The sequence below is a fragment of the Odocoileus virginianus genome, chromosome 17 (genome assembly GCF_023699985.2).
Source record: "Odocoileus virginianus isolate 20LAN1187 ecotype Illinois chromosome 17, Ovbor_1.2, whole genome shotgun sequence".
Classification (NCBI taxonomy): domain Eukaryota; kingdom Metazoa; phylum Chordata; class Mammalia; order Artiodactyla; family Cervidae; genus Odocoileus; species Odocoileus virginianus.
Window position 1 is genome coordinate 10,249,999 of NC_069690.1, and position 20,303 is coordinate 10,270,301.

A 20,303-nucleotide genomic window follows, 5' to 3' on the forward strand; every position below is an offset into this window, starting at 1 on the left:
TAAAGGCTAGAAGTTCTTGGTCTTCTGGGTGGTCCAAACTCCTTTGAGAAGTTGTTGAAAGTTTTGGACCCTCTTTCCAGAAGAAGCTCAAGAATTCACAATTCGGCAGGGATTCTAGAGAACTCCTGAAATGCCATCCATCGCCCACGAAAAATCTATGCTTCCTGAGAACCTAAAATAGCGATGTTTAACTCATGACTGTGTTTTGAGATGAAGAGCAGAATAATGCTTCAGAGTTAGATTACTTTTTAAATTCTCCTGCAAACCCCAGGATTCTAGAACTGCGGTGCTGGAAAGGCAGAAGCAGAGATGGAACGGTGTAACTGGTTCCATTTGGCCGTTCTGGCCAACTGAACAGTGGGGCAACTTGAACATTTTACATAACGCTGTCATTTGAATGGCACAGTAATCCGTTGATGATGACAAGGCAGCACGGAGAGGCTTAATGATTTAGATAAAGGGATTCAGCTGGTATGCTCTGGAAAGGAGACTGGAAACAGCACGACCCTACGCCTTCCAGGGTGAAGTAGCGCGAACGGAGGCGGAGGAAGGGGCGGGGCCGCGCACGCGCGCCGCTGCGTCACCGCCGACGCCTCCGGGTGTCCTCTCGCAGCCAGCCTTCCTCTCAGTCCAGTACGGTGGCCGACCGGAGCCAGACGCTGGGGATGAATGAAGGTGCTGCGAGCGGGTGGAAACAGTCTCCTCAGCTTTCCCGTCCCTGCAGTCCAGGCTCTGCCTTTGCGCGGTGTCCCCATCCAGCCCCCGTCGCGCCGCCGGCCTGACTGATCCCGACGTGTGGGGTTTTTGGTGCCCAGGTCGACTCAAGGCAGAGCTATAGGGCTGGGGAAGCCGGGTTCTCGCCTAGGCCCAACCTCGGACCGCGCTCTCGATTTCTACCGCGCCCCGCCTGTAGGGCGCGGAATCCGGGTGGGGTCCCGGGAGGCCGGAGGGTAGACCTGAAGGTATGAGGCTCCCGCTTCTAAGGCCTCGGAGCGTTTCGGGGTCCGTGTCCGCCACCGGCCCGACTTTTCTCCAGCGGAGGGACTGGTTGGTTCACGTTACGCCCGGGGGCGAGACCTATGAGCGCTCAGGTCTCCTCGCCTCTGCTCTCTCAGCCCGCCCCTCTGTTAAAAGGCCAGCTCCTCTTGCTGAAAAGCAGAACGTTTCTGCCCACGGCTCTCGTTACGCATGGTTCTGCTAGTCTATGGGTCTCAGAGGCGATGGCTTTGGCTACTAACTTTTTGTTTCTGATTACTCTTGAGAAGTGCTCAAGTGGGATTCAGGATTTCTCCTTTCTGTTAGGAGCTAATTGCACCTCCGCAGCTGTTTTCTTTTCTCTCTCTCTCTTTTTAAACCTAGTAACATAGGGGATATAGGATAGAATTCTAGTCTCCAGAGCTTTGAAGCTGGCATAGCTTCTGGCTGGTTAGGCAGTTTACCAGTGCTTCTACCAACTCGTGGAGGGTGGGAAAGAGAAACCTAACAGTTCTTTACATGTGCTGGATAGGCATGCGAAACTAAAGAGGTATTGAAGACTAGCATTGTTAGTTATGCTGTTCTTTTACTTTGGATTGTGGCCCTCAGATGACTGCTATAGTGGAGAAGGTGTTGCACTGGGATTTAGTAGAGGAGGGTTCAGCTTTAGATTTTGCCGCCGACTAGTAATACTCCTCTGGGCCTGTTACTTAATCTGTCTGGCTTTCCTATTCTTTCTCTGCAAAATGAGAATATTAGAACAGAAGATCCCCAAGGCTGGAAGACGTTAATATACTGTTTTCTTTCTCATTTTCCAGATGGCAGTAGAAGTGTAAGGAGTTAGTAATTGTGCCAGGAATATTGCCAACATATAAGATAAACCACATTTTTCAGAGTTTTTAAAAAGAGGGGCATTCTTATATGTGCAGTTACACCCCTACTTACTTTGCTTTTAAAAAAAAAATCCTTTTAAAAATTTATTTATTTATTTTTAATTGAAGGATTTATGAGTATTGCATTTACTGTAAGACTTTACAGTATTGCATTGGTTTCTACCAGACATCATCGTTTTTTCTTTTTCTTTTTTTAACCACTAGGATCAACAGTGATAATGACCGAGTGTACAAGCCTTCAGTTTGTCAGTCCTTTTGCTTTTGAGGCAATGCAGAAGGTGGATGTTGTTCGTTTGGCATCTTTAAGTGATCCAGAATTGAGACTTCTCCTGCCCTGCTTGGTGCGGATGGCACTTTGTGCACCTGCTGACCAGAGCCAGAGCTGGGCCCAGGATAAAAAACTTATCCTTCGTCTTCTCTCTGGAGTGGAAGCTGTCAATTCTATTGTTGCATTGCTGTCTGTGGACTTTCATGCTTTAGAACAGGATGCCAGCAAAGAGCAACAGCTTAGGTAATGAATATTGTATAATATGTGGGTTGGTATTTACTTGGATATGCTAAAAAAAAAAGGGAGGAAATAAATTTTTTTTTGAGCTTTTAGGGCTTCTTATTGCAGTGCATTCTTCCAAAAAAGAGAAGATTGGGACTCTAAACTTTGGAGAGCATTTTTTTTAAGTTATTTTATATTTATAATTAAAATTCTAGATCATTTGAATTCTGCATTGTGAAATGTGCTGAGAACCTTGGCTGTGTATACATTTGTATTCAGGCCTTCCCTGGTGGCTCAGATGGTAGAGCCTGCCTGCCAATGGAGGAGACGCCGGTTCAACCCCTGGGTCGAGAAGATCCCCTAGAATCAGAGACGGCAACCCACTCCAGTATTCTCGCCTGGGAAATCCCATGGACCGAGGAGCCTGGCGGGCTGCAGTCCATGAAGTTGCAAAAGCAGTCTGAGCTGACTTAGCGACTAAACAAATGTTGTATGCAGGCTAAAATCATTAGGCCAATTACTCTCAGTGGGAAGCGGATAGAGTAAGTTCCCCTAGAGCAAAAGGGTTTATTGGAGTCTCCTGCGAGGCTTGTTAAGCTTACATTGAGTTCCCCAAATTCGAGGCATACTTTGTCCCTCCTTGCCCATTGTGGATGGTTGTGAGCCACTGTTATTGATGGAAGTAGGTGTTAACCTGTCAGTTATGCTTGGAGTCTTTACACAGGTTGTGACTCTCTGAAATAGACAAAATAGTATTCAGAAGTAATACATTCATGAAATATATCAAAAGAATTCATACATTCTTTTGTAGATTATTTCTATAAAAGATAGTGTTTATGCTTTTATTTCTGTGCCAGTGTTCTCATAATTGTTTTACACGTGTGAACTTTATTAGGCATAAACTTGGAGGAGGCAGTGGAGAGAGCATCCTGGTCTCACAGCTTCAGCATGGACTGACTTTAGAGTTTGAACACAGCGATTCACCTCGTCGACTGCGTCTTGTGCTTAGTGAACTGTTGGCAATTATGAACAAGGTGCATTTATTTTAATCACAGATCAAAATATGCATGATTTGATGTCTACACATAAGAGATAGAAACAGGCTGGACTCCCCTGGTGGTCCAGTGGTTAAGAGTCTGCCTTCCAGTGCAGGGGAAGTTTGATTTCAGGTCAGGGAACTGAGATCCCAAATGCCAGGGGCAACTAAGCCCATGTACTGCAACTGCGACCTGATGCAGCCAAAAAAAGAAAAGAAAAGGTAGAAATAGGCAGGAAGGCAGGCAGCTTGCATCCTCTTGGACACATATCCTCTTTGTTAATCAGGTGTCTTCCTTTCAAAGGCTTGAACAGATATTAAATGCCTCCTTTTGAAGGCTGTTTTATAATTACTGTTTTCTCTCATTTTTGCCTGCTCTGCATTCTCTATCATCAAGTGTTTGTTTTTTTTTTTTCTGTATGGAATCCATACGCTGATTTCTTAATAGATACATAGCTCAAGACTTGTAAATCACCAAAGTTGATAATAACTCTATAGGATATGATTTCCCCCAGAAAATATGTGAAGTATGTACATGATTCTTAAAAATGTGTGTGCTTCCTTTAGATACTGAGTGAATTACATACATCATACATAACTGAGTGGGGAATATTGAGGCTGAATTGGATGTGGGATATTTGGCTAGCCTTACTCACTAGATGACTGAACAGTTTCTGTGTACTAATGAAGGTTATTCAGCCTTTTGTCTCAGCAAAAAGATGTTACTTTATTTATTTTTATTGAAAATTTGCAGTGTTTTATTTCAGGTGTACAGAGATTAGGTCGAGGACTTTGGGTGATGATGGTTAATTGAAACTCTGAATTTTATTTTATTTTAGTTTTTTTTGGGTCAGTGACATGTAATTTTATTTCATGATACATAAATATTAATCAAACACCCAGCAATCAGGCAGATGTCAAGCAGCTAGACAAGTTCTCTAAGGAGGTTATGAGCAGGGACCTCCCCAGCAGTCCTGTGGTTGTGACTCCGTGTTCCCAAAGCAGAGAGCATGGGTTCGATCCCCGATCAGGAACTAGAAACTCTGAATTTTAAATTTGTGAATGTCAGGAGTTATCATACAAATTGGATCTTCATATTAAGATGTCTTATATGAGATGGAGCTCAGAATTTGAGAAACAGATGTTTTTTACTTTGAAAATCTCAAGGTCAGTTACTTTATAATAAAGTTTAATTTTATAAATTGTGGACCAATAAAACCTAAATTCTGTTTCCAAAGAAAATACTGATAAGGGAGAGATTTGTTTAGTTCTAGATAGTTTTTAAGATATGTTATAAATCTTTTTTTATTTTATTTTTTTAAGATATGTTATAAATCTTAATTTTTTTTCCTACTACAAAGTTAATTTACCTCAACTCTTTTCCCTATGTACTCATAATCTTTAATTTTTTCTTTTTCATTTTCCTTTTTTATTTTTCTTATTTTTTTGCTGTGCCATGTGGCTTGTGTGATCTTAGTTCCCTGAATAGGGATTGAACCTGGGTCCTTGATAGTGTAAGTATGAAATCCTTACCACTGGACTTCCAGGGAATTCCTGATAATCTTTTAATTTTAACTAATATTTTCCTATATCTTTTTCTTAATGGCTGTAATGAAATAAGTGACCTAGGTAGCATTCCTAGTTCATTTCTTTGGCTTGTCTTTAACTTCAGATGTCTCCAAATATTTATATAGAAATAAATTAGTCAGACTTATACTGCATGTCTGGAATAGTAGTGTGACTGACTAATTGTGGTTAAATTGGTACAAATTCATCCAGTCCTGCATATTCTTCTACAGTATATTAATGGCTATTAAGAGACATGGTCTGTAAGCTCAGCAAATACTTGCAAGCATAGTAGGGGATCCAATTCATTACCTGAAATTAAGAGAGCTCATCATTTTTCTTTCTTTCCTTTTAAGGTATCTGAGTCCAGTGGAGAATTTTTTTTTAAATCATCTGAGCTATTTGAGAGTCCAGTCTACTTGGAGGAAGCTGCAGATGTACTTTGTATTTTACAAGCAGGTACTATAATGAATGCTAAGACATATTTCAGATGCAGTTAAATGTTCCTGTTAAACGATAACTGTGTATCTTCTTAACCTGGAATATTGTGTTATTTGAAAGTTCACCTAATTAAGTGTATACCTTAAAAGTTTAGGTCAAAATGACTAATAGTAGCACAGTGATTAAATAAATTATGTTATTTCCATAGTAGAGTGCACTCTGCTGCCATTAAAATGGTGTGTATTTGAAGAACTTTAATCATTTTGGAAAATGTTCACAATATATGTTAAATGAAAAAAAGCAGGTGGCAAAATGGTAAGTAGAATAAAATCCCAGTTTTGTTAAAAGTACAGTGATGCCCATGGGGGATTAAAGTCAGATCTTGCAAATTACTAACTTTGAGTGATGGGATTAGAGCTGATTTTATTTTTATTCTTTGTGCTTTTTGTACTTTTTTGGTTCTTTATAAAAAGTGTGCATGATCAGAATGAAAAATAGAAGATATAGAAATGCAGAGAAACTTTTCATGAAAGTAACTTCTTTGACTAACACCGTCCACCACGGCAGCGATGATAGTGTTCTGTATAGTGTGTTCAGTACAGTAGCCACTAGCCACATGCAGTTATGGAGTACTTGAAATGTGGCAAGTGTGACTGAGGAGCGGACCTATTTTTAACTTAATTTAAATAATCACATGTGGCTAGTGGCTGTCCTACTGGACAAGTCAGCTTGAGACTGTGAAAAGTAAGTACCTTAATTTAATTGTTTTTAAATAACATTGGTGAAATGTCAAAGATGTTTAATGTATAATACACTGAAATATCACTCTTTAGTAATAACACTGATTTTGTTTTCTTACAGAGCTCCCTTCCCTGCTTCCCATAGTTGATGTAGCTGAAGCCTTGCTCCATGTTAGAAACGGCGCCTGGTTCTTGTGTCTGTTGGTGGCCAATGTTCCTGATAGTTTTAATGAAGGTAAATGCAATTTTAAAGTGGAATATTGGGGACTTCCCTGGTGGCCCAGTGGTTAAGACTCCATGCTTCCAGTGGAGAGGGTGTGGGTTCGATCCCTGGTCAGGGAACCACGATCTCATTTGCTGTGCAGCATGGCCAAAAACAAAAGAAAAGAAAACAACAGCAGCAACAAAAAGGGATATTGAAGAGATTTGTTTGGCATGTGTGAGACCTATTTTTTGAGCTAAGAGGAAACATTTATAAGGTTTTATCTGAGATTTTATTTTTTGAAAATTTATTAGTGAATGCTGTAGAAATGGGCTTCCCAAGTGGCTCAGTGGTAAAGAATCTGCCTGCCAGTGCAGGAGATGTGGGTTTGATCCCTGGGTTGGGAAGATCCCCTGGAGAATGAAATGGCACCCCACTCCAGTACTCTTGCCTGGAAAATCCCATGGACAGAGGAGCCTGGCAGTACGCGGGGTTGCAAAGAGTCAGACATAACTTAGTGACTAAACAATAAACAGTTGTAGAAATACTGAGTTTAGAGAATTCAAAACTGTTTAGAAATTACAAATGTAAGTACAATGAGTATGCAGCATTTTTTTGTTTTTTGCATTTGTCACCAGTGCTATAATAGGGAAGTAAAAAATATTTAAGACATAGAAGCTATAATTTCTGTGCTCATTGAACAAAGAGGAGAGGACATTTATCTGTGAAATAGCCAGAGGGTAACATGAGCTATATGGATTAGAAATACCAACAGTCAGACTTCCATGTTTTAGCCTTATTGCTGTCATTTTGCAGAAAAGTATAGGGTAGAAATTGCGAAAAATCAACTAAAATTTTCACCTGTTTCAAACTGCTAGTGACTGAAGATTGTGGTTTGGGTCTGAGTGATATAAAAATTACATTTATTGAGCAAGATGTTTTGCGAATTGTGAGTCAAGGAGAAAAAAGCGCTAGATCTGGGGTTCATAATTTCTGACTTTGTGGCTCACTCTTTGTGTGATCTCCATCAAGGTACTTAACTTGTTACTTGTGAAATGGAAGTATTAATATTATTTTCTTTTTGTTTCTAAGAGATTTACTGGCTATTCCATGAAGGTTTAGGTTGACTTTTTCTCTTAGCTCTTTAGAGATGTTATTCTCTTGGCTGTGGTCGTTTTTATCTCTGTTCCTCTGTATGTTTCTTTTTTCCCTCTGGCTACTTTTATTTATTTATTTTTTTATCCTTTCTGGCAACTTTTAAGATTTTTTCTTCATCACTGGTTTTCAGAGATTGGATTATGATGTATCTTGTTATGATTTTGTGTTTCTCCTGCTTGGGTTTCACCGATTTTCTAGGTTTATAGTTTTCATCAAGTTTGGAAAAGTTTCTTCAAATATATGTTTGTCTTTCATTCTCTTTCTCTTTCTGAGACTCTAATTACAAGTATGTTGAACTACTTGATGTTCCACGGATCACTTCATTTTTTGAGGCTCTTTTCACTCTGCTGGATTTTAACCAGTTTCTATTGCTATGCTTTCAAGTTTCCTGATCCTTTTCTTTTGTAATATCTAATCTGTGTAAATGAATGATTCTCAAGGCTGAAAACATTGATTCTGACATCTTACTTACAAAGCTTAAAGTAACAGAGGCTACTAAATGTTTAGTTTGTAGGGGCCTGATCAAAAATGGAGAACGACAAGATGAAGAGAGTCTTGGAGGAAGGCGGAGGACGGATGCTTTACGCTTCTTATGTAAAATGAATCCTTCTCAGGCCCTGAAGGTCCGAGGCATGGTGGTAAGAGATCTTACTATTTTTATGAGACCAGAGCCTTTATTTTAGGACCAGGAACTTTTTTTTGAATCTTGCAGAGATTTGGAACTATAGTTATATACCAGATATATTACCTTCCTCTCTAGGTTTTTGTGCTTTGTGCTATGTCTTCCCCTAAACTTTAGATGCTTCAGATTCTGGATCATCCTGGCCCTTTTCTTTATGATACTGAGTTCAGTTTGTTTTCTTTGCTTTGTTAGGTGGAAGAATGTCACTTGCCAGGTCTTGGAGTGGCTTTGACATTGGATCATACTAAAAATGAAGCCAGTGAAGATGGAGTGAGTGACTTGGTTTGTTTTGTTAGTGGTTTGCTTCTTGGAACAAATGCAAAAGTCCGGACCTGGTTTGGAACTTTTATCCGAAATGGACAGCAGGTGAGGGAGAAATGTGTGTTTAGGTCAAGGATCAAGCTATGTTAGTAGTTAGTAAAGGAGGAAGAAACACTTTTAGAAAGATGTCATTAGGCCAGTGGCTCTCAGACTTCTTAGTCTCAGGACTTCCTGAGATTTTACAGTAAATCATTGAGGACACAAAGAGCTTTTATGTTGGCCTTTATCTGTTGATATTTACCATACTAAATTTTTGAAATATTTATTTAATTCATTAAAAAATAATCCTAATCTTATTAAATGTGACCACATTTTTTAATAGAAAATTAATTTTTTTGCAAAAGAAACATTTACCGAGTGATATTGTACATTTCTGCAAATCTCTTTAACATCTGGCTTAATAGAAGTCTTTGGAAAAGCTACGCTATATACTTGTGGGAAAATGAGTAAAAAAGGTCTGTAATGTTGAGAGATTTCTGACTTTCTGGACCCCCTGGAAGTATATTGTTCATCTCCAGATTTCTGGGTCAGACACATGAGAACTGCTATATTAGGTCATCACCATAAGTTGTTATTGTAGTCTATGATTCATATATATACACACACATGTGTAAATTATTGTGGTAAAATGTATATAACATAAAACTTACCATTTGAATCCTTGTCTGAGTGCACAGTTCAGTGGCATTAATTACATTTACTGTGTTCTGCAGCAATCACCACTGTTCATTTTTGGAACTCTTTCATCATCTGATAGAAACTCTCTACCAATTAAGCAATAATTTCCCATTCCCCCTTCCTCTCAGTGTTGGGTAATCTCTCTTCTACTTTCTCTATCTATGAATTTGCCCATGCTAGGTACCTCGTGTAAGTGGAATCATACAATATTTCTCATTTTGCGTTTGGCTTGTTTTTACTTGGCACAATGTTTTCAAGGTTCATACATGTTATGGCAAGTGTAAGAATTTCCTTCCTTTCTAAGCCTAATATTTTATTGTATGTATCTACTACATGTATCCCTTTATTGATGAATATATATTATATTTTACAAGAGTTTTTAACTTGCAAAATATTGTACTTTTTCGAAAAACATCTCATGATAACTGTGAACAGAGTTCTGTCCCTACCCAGGAACTAATAATGCAGAATGGTTTTTAACTTGTTGAGGTCTGTGAACTTGACATAGCAGGTGTACTGCTTAGATCCTTCTAGAGTCTGTTTTTTTATGCTATTAATTCACCATACTTTTCTTTATCCAAGTTCTTCTTATAATCCATTTGAAAACTAATTTAATTAATTAATTAATTTACTTAATTAAAACTAATTTGAACGTTTGCAAGAGGTTGACATTTTTTGTGTACCTTGCATATTTCAGGCACTGTGCTAAGCTCTTGGTATAAGCCTCTTGTTTGTAATTGTTCTTTGTGTCTAATATTGGTTTTAAAACAACATTTACCATATTTTACTCTGAAACACTCTAAAAATAACAACTTTTCCTGAGCCCTTTGTAGTTTAGAAATGCTTTCATATTTATCATCTTTGTTAGTTCATTCATCTAACAGATATTGAGTGGTTGATATATGTCAGGCATGATGTATCAGGCCCTCCTGAGCATGAGTAGATGTTGTCACTGCCTGAAGAGCTGTGACGTATAAACTCCTAGCTCCAGCAGTCCTGGGAATTAAATATTGTTAATCCAATATTAGTTTCCTTCTCATTTAAGGAAATTGGGGCTCAGAGAGGTTAACTTATGTATCTAAATGTACATAGTTAGTTAATAGCAGGGCTGTTGTTTAAATCCAAGCCCCAAATCTGAGCACTTTGTACTTAAGACTCCACTAGTCTTTATGTGTTTGAAATCATCATTTACATGATATTTTGCATTTCAAATCATCATTCATTTAGTATTTTCTGTACAACCTGCCCAAATTAGGGTGAGCAGTGTTAGTGTTAATCAGTTGTGTCTGACTCTTTGCAACCCCATGGACTGTAGCCTGCCAGGCTCCTCTGTCCAAGGGTTTCCCAGGCAAGAATACTGGAGTGGGTAGCCATTCCCTTCTCCAGGGTATCTTCCTGACCCAGGGATTGAACCCAGGTCTCCTGCATTGCAGGCAGATTCCTCATCGTCTGAGCCACCAGGGAAGCCCAGGGTGAGGAGAGTATTTGTCAAATGGTCCAGTGAGTTTGCTTGATGGATTAAAATGATATTCTGCAGTTACCACAGTCTCCTTAAATGGATCAGGGCTTCCCTGATAGCTCAGTTGGTCAAGAATCCACCTGCAATGCAAGAGACCCTGGTTTGATTCCTGGGTTGGGAATATCTACTGGAGAAAGGATAGGCTCCCCACTCCAGGATTCTTGGGTTTCCCTTGTGGCTCAGCTGGTAAAGAATCCGCCTGCAATGCAGGAGACCTGGATTCGATCCCTGGGTTGGGAAGATCCCCTGGAGCAGGGAAAGGCTATCCACTCCAGTATTCTGGCCTGGAGAATTCCATGGACTGTATAGTCCATGGAGTCGCAAAGAATTGGACATGACTGAGCGACTTTCATTTTCAAATGGATCATTTATGGGTGTCTAACTGAGAGCTTTGTTTGAACGTCCTTTTGACTTAGTAAGTGCTCCATGCTTTCTTCCTTTTGTGGTCCATATTTCCTGCAGAGAAAAAGAGAGACCAGTAGTTCTGTCCTTTGGCAAATGAGAAGGCAGCTTCTTCTGGAGTTGATGGGCATTCTTCCCACAGTAAGAAGTACCCGCATTGTGGAAGAAGCTGATGTGGAGATGGAGCCCAATGTGTCTGTGTATTCGGGGCTGAAAGAAGAGCATGTTGTGAAAGCCAGTGCACTCTTACGTCTGTACTGTGCTTTGATGGGGATCGCTGGACTCAAGTATTCAATAATTTGATCTTTTACCTTTTTGTCATTTTACTTTCTTGTTTCTAATCCCAAGAAAGTGAGCCATGGGCCTTTTATTCAGAGGATTTGGGTTTTCTGTTGGGCTCAACTAGTAAGTTGACCTATGTCAAGAAGAAAGTCCCAAGGGAGAACTTGCCTAGTTTGGATGTATGCATCTATTTTAGTCTGATCGTAAATAGAATTATATAAATATGGGAGGAGCCAGAGCAGTTTTAGAAACCTGTGACTTGCCCACAGCTTGACATGACTGTATGAATGATCTGAGAGGGATCCTTTATGTAACCTATACAGCTAGCTGAAGTCAATCTGCCCTGTTTCCTTTTACAACTGAGATCATAGATTTTTCAAAGTTGATCTGTAATTATTAAGCACAAGATTTCTTAGACACAGTACTATATCTTTTTGCTTAATGTCCTCAACTGTTATACATATAGTTCTCACTTTTCATGACTCCAATACATATGAGTTTCAGTTAACATACTTTAGTCAAATGACACTGCTCCCTCAACAACTGATGTATTAGTTGCCGTGATTCATTTACCAAATTCTTATTTATTATCATTAATCAAAGTACAAAGTTTACTGAAAACTTCAAGCCACATGTCATTGTGTGGAGGCACATTGTGATCAATGACCAATCACAGGGTTTCTTTTAAAGTCTTTTGGCAACTGGTCCATATACAACTATCACTCAGTTCATGAGCAGACAGCAAAGTTGGGTAGGAGTGCTGCCTCCTTGTCTCTCCATGAATAAACCCATGCGATATTTTGCATAAGTGAATAATTGAAAGAGGGAATTGGCCAAAAAAAATGAAAGTGTAGCAAAGAAAGAGGAAGTGGTTAACAGCAGAAGTGACATTTGAACCAAATATAAAGAAATAGTTGACTGAGAATGTTGACATTTGAGAGGCCCTGGGTATTATAGCCAGATGAATTTGGTGAAGGTGAACTTGAGGGAAGTCATTGTGACCAAAAGGATGAAGACGTCCAGAAGACTGATCAGTAGCAGAAGTCTTTGCATTAGAGGAACTCAGGCATTCCATGGCTGAGGGTACACAGGATGGAACGCTGGAAGCTGACCCACACTGAGAAAGGAAGGGTGTGACGATTCATCAAGGCCTAGAGAAGATGCTCACTCTACAAGTTATACAATGAGAGAATGGAAAGGGCTGTTTAAAATACTCTTGATGTATCTTATAAAGACAACACTTGAATTCCTGATGTTTCTAATATAATCAATTGTAGCATGCTATATAAATATTAGTTTTACTGTTTTAAAAAGTTTCCTTAGGCATTATAACCAACAGAGTTTGTAATGTCTTGACAGAAATTTTAAAGGTAATGGAACGGTTGTAATTTTCCCCACTGATTATTAAGATCATGATGCAGTTTCAGCTTGCATGGTTATTTTTATGGTCCCATACTACCATGCAACGTGAGGACTACCTGTATTTGTGTCTGAGGAAGACACTGGTTGCAAACTCAGCAGTTTTGCTTTTGACATCTTAAGATGTTATAGATTTTGTGAATAGTGAGATATCATTCCAGAGCTCAGGATTTGTATCTGAAAGGTTGAACTGTTGAGAAGTCCCCTCTTCTTCCTTCTCTCAACTGAAAAAACTAAAAGCTAATAGTGTATTCATTTTTTAGACCAACTGAGGAAGAAGCTGAGCAATTACTGCAGTTGATGACAAGCCGTCCTCCTGCGACACCAGCTGGGGTTCGCTTTGTTTCACTCTCCTTTTGTATGCTGCTGGCCTTTTCTACCCTTGTCAGGTACCCAACTGTATAGTTGTTCTATTTTCCCAAGGTCTGCTTTTGTTTATTTATTTAAAAAACAATGTATAGAATTAGTTAACTTACTGCAAAAATGATCTAGGTATGGACATTGGTATTATTATTTAATTAAAGGGTATCAGTAGCATCTCCTGTATGCCAGTTCTTTTGTTTGTCTTTACCAAATTTTCATATACATATATTTAATGGATTCAAAGTAGCTCTTCAAGATTTGAGACAAATGGTAGTCCTGATTCCCTTTTGCCCTGTTTTCTACTTCCCTAGAGGCAGCTTCTTTCAGTTCTTTTGGGTGATTCTTTTGGTTTTGACTCCCACATCTTTATTACTGTGTTTGTATTTGCTACATCCTGATTTTTTTGTTTTAGGAGTATTCGTTGACGTCCCACTATGAGAATGAGGAATTAGTTCTCCTTCTCTCTGTCCTCAACCTTCTCTGTATCCTTCGTATCTCTCCGTTCTCCCTGTACATAGTTATTATTTTGCTTTGATCAGTACATTATTGTTTATGTTACACTCTTGGGAGCTCAGCCAAGCGGTAGATGATTATTTTTCTTATGCAAAACATGTTTTTCCATTAAGAATTGTCCTGTTTGCTTTTGTTCTTTGTTTTTCATTTGCTTGGTGTTTTATGTACTTAGATTAATGCAGTTTCAAACTCTCTGCCAATCTAACCCTCCTCTCAAGATGTTCAGGCTCGTTAGTTATTCTGTTTGTTTCGTTTTCTTGATGCAGTCTGTCCTGAAGCGTTTTGACTCCCTCACATCTGAACTGGTTGCCTCTGCACCAGATACACAGATCTCATCCTGGAATTGCGTTTCACTATTATTTTGGGGACTCGCTTTAACTCTTCTTTGTTGGGTCTCCTATTTCCTGCATCTTGTGTCTCCATCTTTTTTCATTTGCTCCCTCATTTTGCTTCTTTAGAGTGGGTACGTAGGAGGTAAATTATTTAGGGATGGGCTATTTCTGAAAATGTCTTTATTCTACTTTAACACTTGGTTGATAGTTTGATGGGGTATAGAGTTCTAAGTTGGTAATAATTTCCTTTGAGAATTTTGAAAGTCTTGCTGTATTGTCTTCTAACTTCCATTGTTACTGTTGAGGAATCTGGTAACATTCTGATTTCTGGTCCTTTTTTTGTGACTTGTTTTTTTAAAATATGGGAACATGAAGGATTAGCTTTTTGTTTCTAGGGTTTTGAAATTTCTGGGTCATGTGCTTTTGTATGGGTCTGTTTTTGTCCTTTCTCCTAGGTATTTAGTTAACCTTTTCAACCTGGGAACTCACATTGGTCGGTTGTAGGAAATGTCTGTGAACTAATTTGTCTTTCACATGGATTTCTCTGTTTGAAACCTCCTCTTGTTTTGATATTGGGCTTCCTGAAGTGATCATCTTATTCTTTCTTACTTTCCTTATCTTTGTTTTGTTCTGCTTTTTAAAAAACAGCATTATTGAGACACAGTTTACATACCATAAAATTCACCCAGTTTAAAGTGTACAATTTAATAGGTTTTAGTATATTTACAAGGTTGTACAGCCATTACCACAATCTAATTTTAGAACATTTCAATCACTTCAAAAAGATTTTGCTCATATTACCTTTTAGGATTTTTTTCTCAATCTTGTCTTCCATCTAGTTTTTAACATCTAAGAGCTCATTTTTATTCTTATTTCTTCTTTATAGTGTCTGCTGCTTCATGGTGGCATGGTTTCTCTGATATTACCCATAATGATTGAAGGGATCTTATTTGTACTGTTTCTTTAAGTTTCTTTTTTTCTGCCCTTTTTTTTTTTTCTTGGTCTCTATTTTTCTCAGAGGTTTAATAATGCTTGATTGTTCATATTTAAGAGTAGGAGACTAAAAGGCAAGTTAGAACTTCTGAACGCATAAATGAGAAGCTCCTGGACTTTTCAGAGTCTTGGAAAAGACTGTTTTCTTGCCTGAGAGCGAAGGCCTGACAGGAAATCCATAAGCCAAGTTAAAAAGTGAGGGTTAAGGGCTGGGAGATCTCAGCCTGCATTGTAGTTGTTTACTTAATTCTTCTACTTTCCAAAAGGCGCTCCAGAAAGCCCTGGTTGTCCATCAGTTCAGCAATACCCTCTTTTACCTTTTCCAGAGAATCAGTCTTGTTTCCTCTCTGCTGGGGGATGGCAGAATGGAGGGTTGGTTTGGAGGGCGGGCCACTGCTTATACAGACTGTCTGCATTTAGTCTGTCTTCATTCTCACTCCCAAAACTGCCTGGAGGGGCCAGTTCCTGAGCCCTTTGGGGATTCTGTGGTGTGAGTGGTGGTTGGTTTTCCCTCCTGCCGGTTTAGTGTTCTGCGTTCCTGGTCTGCTTAGTCGGCTACTCCCCCTCCGCACTGGCTGCAGCTCCCCAGTATTTTGTGGTGTTGTCCTTCATCATCATCCTGTGCATCTTGTGTGTTTTAAGAAAATCCCTTTAATGTAATTTGAGTGGTGTGTTTTAGGAATACGTGAAACTAAGTACATGAAGTGTTTTCTCTTTACCTGAAGTAATTTCTTGTTTTAAAAAGTTTATTTTGGGGACTTCCCTTGTGATCCAGTGGCTAGACTCTGAACTCCCAATGCAGGGGGCCCAAGGCCGCTCCCTGGTTGGGAAACTAGATCCCACATGCCACAACTAAGATCCTTTGTGGCCAAATAAATAAATAAAAGTTTTTAAAAAGTTTATTTTACTGAAGTATAGTCAGTTTACTGTGTTGTGTTAGTTGCTGGTATATAGCAGAGTGATTCAGTTGTATACTTATATAATACCTAATTTCTAAGCGTTATCTCTAATCTTCATTACTTCTGTAAGGTGGGTGTATATTTATTTATATTTTATAGGTAGGAGAGCTAAAGTACAAGAAGACTATTTAAATTTCTTGTTCAAGGTCACACTAACAGTAATTGGCAGAGATAAGATTCCCAGTCAGGTCTGGCAGACTCTAAAGGCTGTAGTCTTTCTACTACATAACATTGTCTTTTATAAGTAGAGTAATTTATGTATGGTTGAGCATAACCTTTTTAATTTTCTTAGTTTTGGGTATCAGGCTTTGTGGTTGTTTTTTATTTTTCCTGTTTACACTGCGGTGAAGTAGAAGAGGATCAATGAAAATTACTATTACAGATCAGAATTGACCTGTGCATTTCAACCTAAACCTAGGAATTTGCTTTAAACAAGTCAGTGTTCATGTATTTCTGTTACCATTCTTCATATATGCTTAGCCCCTGGCTGTCTCTTTCCTTCTAATATTGAGTTCTGCTCAAAATGCCTCTGCAAACTAAATTTCATTTCCCCCTAAAAGATAGTCTGACTTCTGTCCTCGTGCTCAGTTTGTGAGTTTTTAATGACTAAGTTTCAACACTATAAATTTTTTTCTATAGGAAATGAGTATCATCTGTTAGTTCTTCTAACATTTTAATCCCAGAGAACCTTTGTTTTTCTAAGGAATGTGAGGAAGTTTATTCTCTCCAACCTGCAAAAGTAGTAACTGAGACTTTGAGAGGGTTTGGCTGTTTATATTAATGGAGAAAAAGTATGGTCCTCTGTTCTTCTCTAGAACTACTACATATCTCAATGATAATGAATGGCCAATTCAACAAGCAAGTAATTTGAGGAAAAAATAATTTCCACCAAAGATAATTCCAGAATGCTTTTTTATTCTTACGCTAGTACATCTGATTTAGACCAGTGACTTCTGATGTTTTTTCTAAATTAACAGTACTCCTGAACAGGAGCAGCTGATGGTAGTGTGGCTAAGCTGGATGATCAAAGAAGAAGCTTACTTTGAAAGGTAAGATGACTTCATTTGTATCAGATAGCTGAGTAAGTTTTCTTAACCTTCCTTTGGAAATTCATGTTTTCTTTTCTGTTTCAACAGTACTTCAGGCGTCTCTGCTTCTTTTGGGGAGATGTTATTATTGGTCGCTATGTACTTTCATAGCAACCAGCTCAGTGCTATCATTGATTTGGTCTGTTCCACTTTGGGAATGAAGGTAATTTCCTCTTATCATCTTTCTAAAGAAGGTGTTTCTAAGCTGGACATTTTCTTGTAATGTTAAGTAAATAGGTTGTTTTCATTTTGAAGTAATTTTAGTTGTTTAATAGTTTGAAACTTTATCAGGAGCTCTCTAAAAAAATACATTATGTGAACGTTATTTACGAGAATAATAGGTGTTCTATGTAGAAAACTTAGAAAACACAGTAAAGAAGGGAAAGCTATAACTCCATGTTCAGAGATGTCAAGTACTATTAATAGTTAGGTATCTGTTCTTTCTTTATATATATATATATATATATATATATATATATATAGTGGTTTTAATGAACTTACCAATATATAATGAGCACTTCTTCGTATCAATAAATATTCTGATACAACATAATTTTCAGTGGCTGCATTGCAGTTATTGTGTGGGCTGATCATGACATTTTTAATGGTTGCTTTACTTGCCGTGTAGATTTTCTAATTTCTGAATAATGCTTAGATGAATATCCTATATATGTAAATATACACAAAGGCATCCATACATGTATATTTTCAAACACTTTTTGGATTACTTCCTTAGGATAAAGTTATAGAAAGCAGTGCTAAGTAAAAGTATGATGATGTTAAGATGTTTGATAAATATTGTCAGATTATTTTCCAGAAAGATTATACCAGTTTAACTGTTCTCGTTAGTGAATGACAGTGCATATTTCCCTAACTTCTCACCATCACTGGGCATTACCATTCTTTTTAATCTTTGCAAATTTGATGAAAAATGGTCTTATTTTGCATCTCTTTGATTACTAGTTATTATTTTTTATCGTTATAGTTTAGAGGTTTTTTTTTGGTTACTTTTAAATAATATATGTGTTTTAGTTGGTTTATTTCTTTTATAAAAGGTTTATTGATGTCCCAGTTTTTCTATAGGGATTTTTATTGATTTATTTTTCCTTTTACTGATTCGAAAGTGCTCTTTATATATAAATGATATGCTGTTATGCCTTGTATATCATGTTTCATTGATTCAAGACACATATTTTACCATATATTGAAACTTGGATTCATTTTATAGTTGATGCATAATGTTAGTGTGATAGTGTTTGCCCTTCTTTATTTACTTGAAAAGCTACTGTTAAATCAGTGGTGCATATTATAATCCTTATTGTCTTAAAGATGGAAAAGTATAATATGTTGCAGATGATTTTTCCCAGTTTTTTCTGCCATGTGAAAATGATTGTTTTCTATGTGTGTTATATGTTAAGTATTTCTTTTGTAATTCTTATTTTGTTATTATGCTTAGAAGTGCTTTTCTTTCCTCAGGTTAATAGAAATGATCACCTATATTTTCTTCTAGTGTTTTTGTGGCCTCATGTTTTACATTTAAATCTTTAATACATTTGGAGTTAATATGGGGTATGATGTCATATGCAAATCTTTATTTGTATTATCCAGAAAGAGAGCTATCCCACCTCCATTTATTAAATAATCCACTTCTTCCCACTGACTTAAAATGTAGTAATGATATGTTTACTGAGTACTTTAAAAATTTTTTTATATATTTGGCTGTACCATATCTTGTGGTATGCGAGATTTAGTTTTCTGATGAGGGATCGAACCTGGGCCCCTTGCATTGGGAGCTCAGAGTCTAGCCACTGGATCACAAGGGAAATCCCACTAAGTACTTTCATATTTGGTTCCTGAGGAAAAACACATTTTAGTGTTAGGTTTGAGAAGCTACTTCTGAAATAGAGTATTTGAACGTTAAGTCAAATTGTGCTTCCTATATTTTATTTTCACCTGCTGAAATCTTTTGGTTGCTTTATTTTGTTTTTTTGTTTTTTTTTGGTAAAAAAGAGCCTTTCTTTTCTTTGTTTCTTATTGGAATATAATCGCTTTACAGTGTTGTGTTTTGGTTGTTTTAGATTGTAATTAAGCCAAGCTCCTTGAGCAGGATGAAGACTGTCTTCACACAGGAAATTTTTACTGAGCAGGTACTTCTTTTAACTATTATCTTAGATACTTCTTTAACTTTATTTTATAACATTCCTTGTGAGAAAACTTGTGTATGTTTCAGTTTAAGAGACTAATATAGTCTTTATATTCCTTTTTAGTTTCCAGTGATGATTTATTTAATCTTTGAAACTTCTGTAAAGAAAAATTGTATTTCAAATTTGTTTTCAAAGCTATTTACTACATAGAAAAGCATGTGCTAAGTATATTTGCTTAGTTTGGAGACTTTGAGTAGATGCTTAAGAATGTAGTCTTAGACACTGTTGACAGGAATTTCACCTAGGGTGAAAGCGTTAGTGGTTGAGCCGTGTCCGACTGTTTGCCAACCCATGCACTGTACCTATCAGGCTTCTCTCATGGAATTCCCCAGGCCAGATACTAGAGTGAGTAGCCATTCTCTTCTCCAGGGGAGTCTTCCTGATCCAGGGATCAAACCTGATCTCCTGCATTGCAGGCAGATTCTTTATCTGAGCTACCAGGGAAGTTTACTGACAATTAGGATTGTCAGGAGAATCTGTTTAAACCTTTCAGCTGTAAGGTGCCGTGTCTAACTAAGTTATAAACTAGAGTCTAAGTTCCTTATTCTTGTATTGACTTGTTCTTATTTGGTCTCAGCACTTTTGTCCATGGATGATCCTAATGATATTTTATTTTTTCAATGATGGAAACTATTCTTTTTTTTTCCTTTTTAAAAAAAAAAAAATTAAACATAGGTGATCTATAGTATTATTTAGTTTCAGATATACAAGAAAGTGATTCGGTTATACATATATATGTGTATATGTATATATATATATATACACATATATATATATTTATATTCTTATTTGTTTATTTTTTAATTGAAAGATAATTACAGAATTGTGTTGGTTTCTGCCAAACATCAACATGAATCAGCCATACGTATACATACGTCCCCTCCCTCTTTTAAGATTCTTTTCTATTACAGTTTATTATATTAAATGTAGTTCTCTGTTCTATATGGTAAATCCTTGTTGTTTATCTGTTTTATATATTATAGTCATTGAGCCCAGATTTTATGATTCCAGATTTTACATATTTTTTAACTTTACTCTAACCCCTGG

At 37.5% G+C, this 20,303-nt stretch overlaps 1 protein-coding gene across 3 annotated transcripts in view; it reads left to right on the forward strand.

Moving 5' to 3' along the window:
- Positions 1-590: 590 nt before the first annotated feature.
- INTS2 (integrator complex subunit 2) overlaps positions 591-20,303 on the forward strand; it is a 50,977-nt gene continuing 31,264 nt past the window's right edge. The window contains exons 1-12 of one of the 3 annotated variants that reach the window (XM_070478578.1): positions 591-675; positions 2,073-2,379; positions 3,254-3,392; positions 5,317-5,419; positions 6,263-6,376; positions 8,009-8,139; positions 8,376-8,549; positions 11,164-11,390; positions 13,068-13,193; positions 16,942-17,013; positions 17,101-17,215; positions 19,131-19,199. In XM_070478578.1, the coding sequence (XP_070334679.1) occupies positions 666-675; positions 2,073-2,379; positions 3,254-3,392; positions 5,317-5,419; positions 6,263-6,376; positions 8,009-8,139; positions 8,376-8,549; positions 11,164-11,390; positions 13,068-13,193; positions 16,942-17,013; positions 17,101-17,215; positions 19,131-19,199 (1,587 nt within the window). In that variant the 5' untranslated portion in view covers positions 591-665. The other 2 variants (XM_070478580.1, XM_070478579.1) reach the window with 2 other exon arrangements.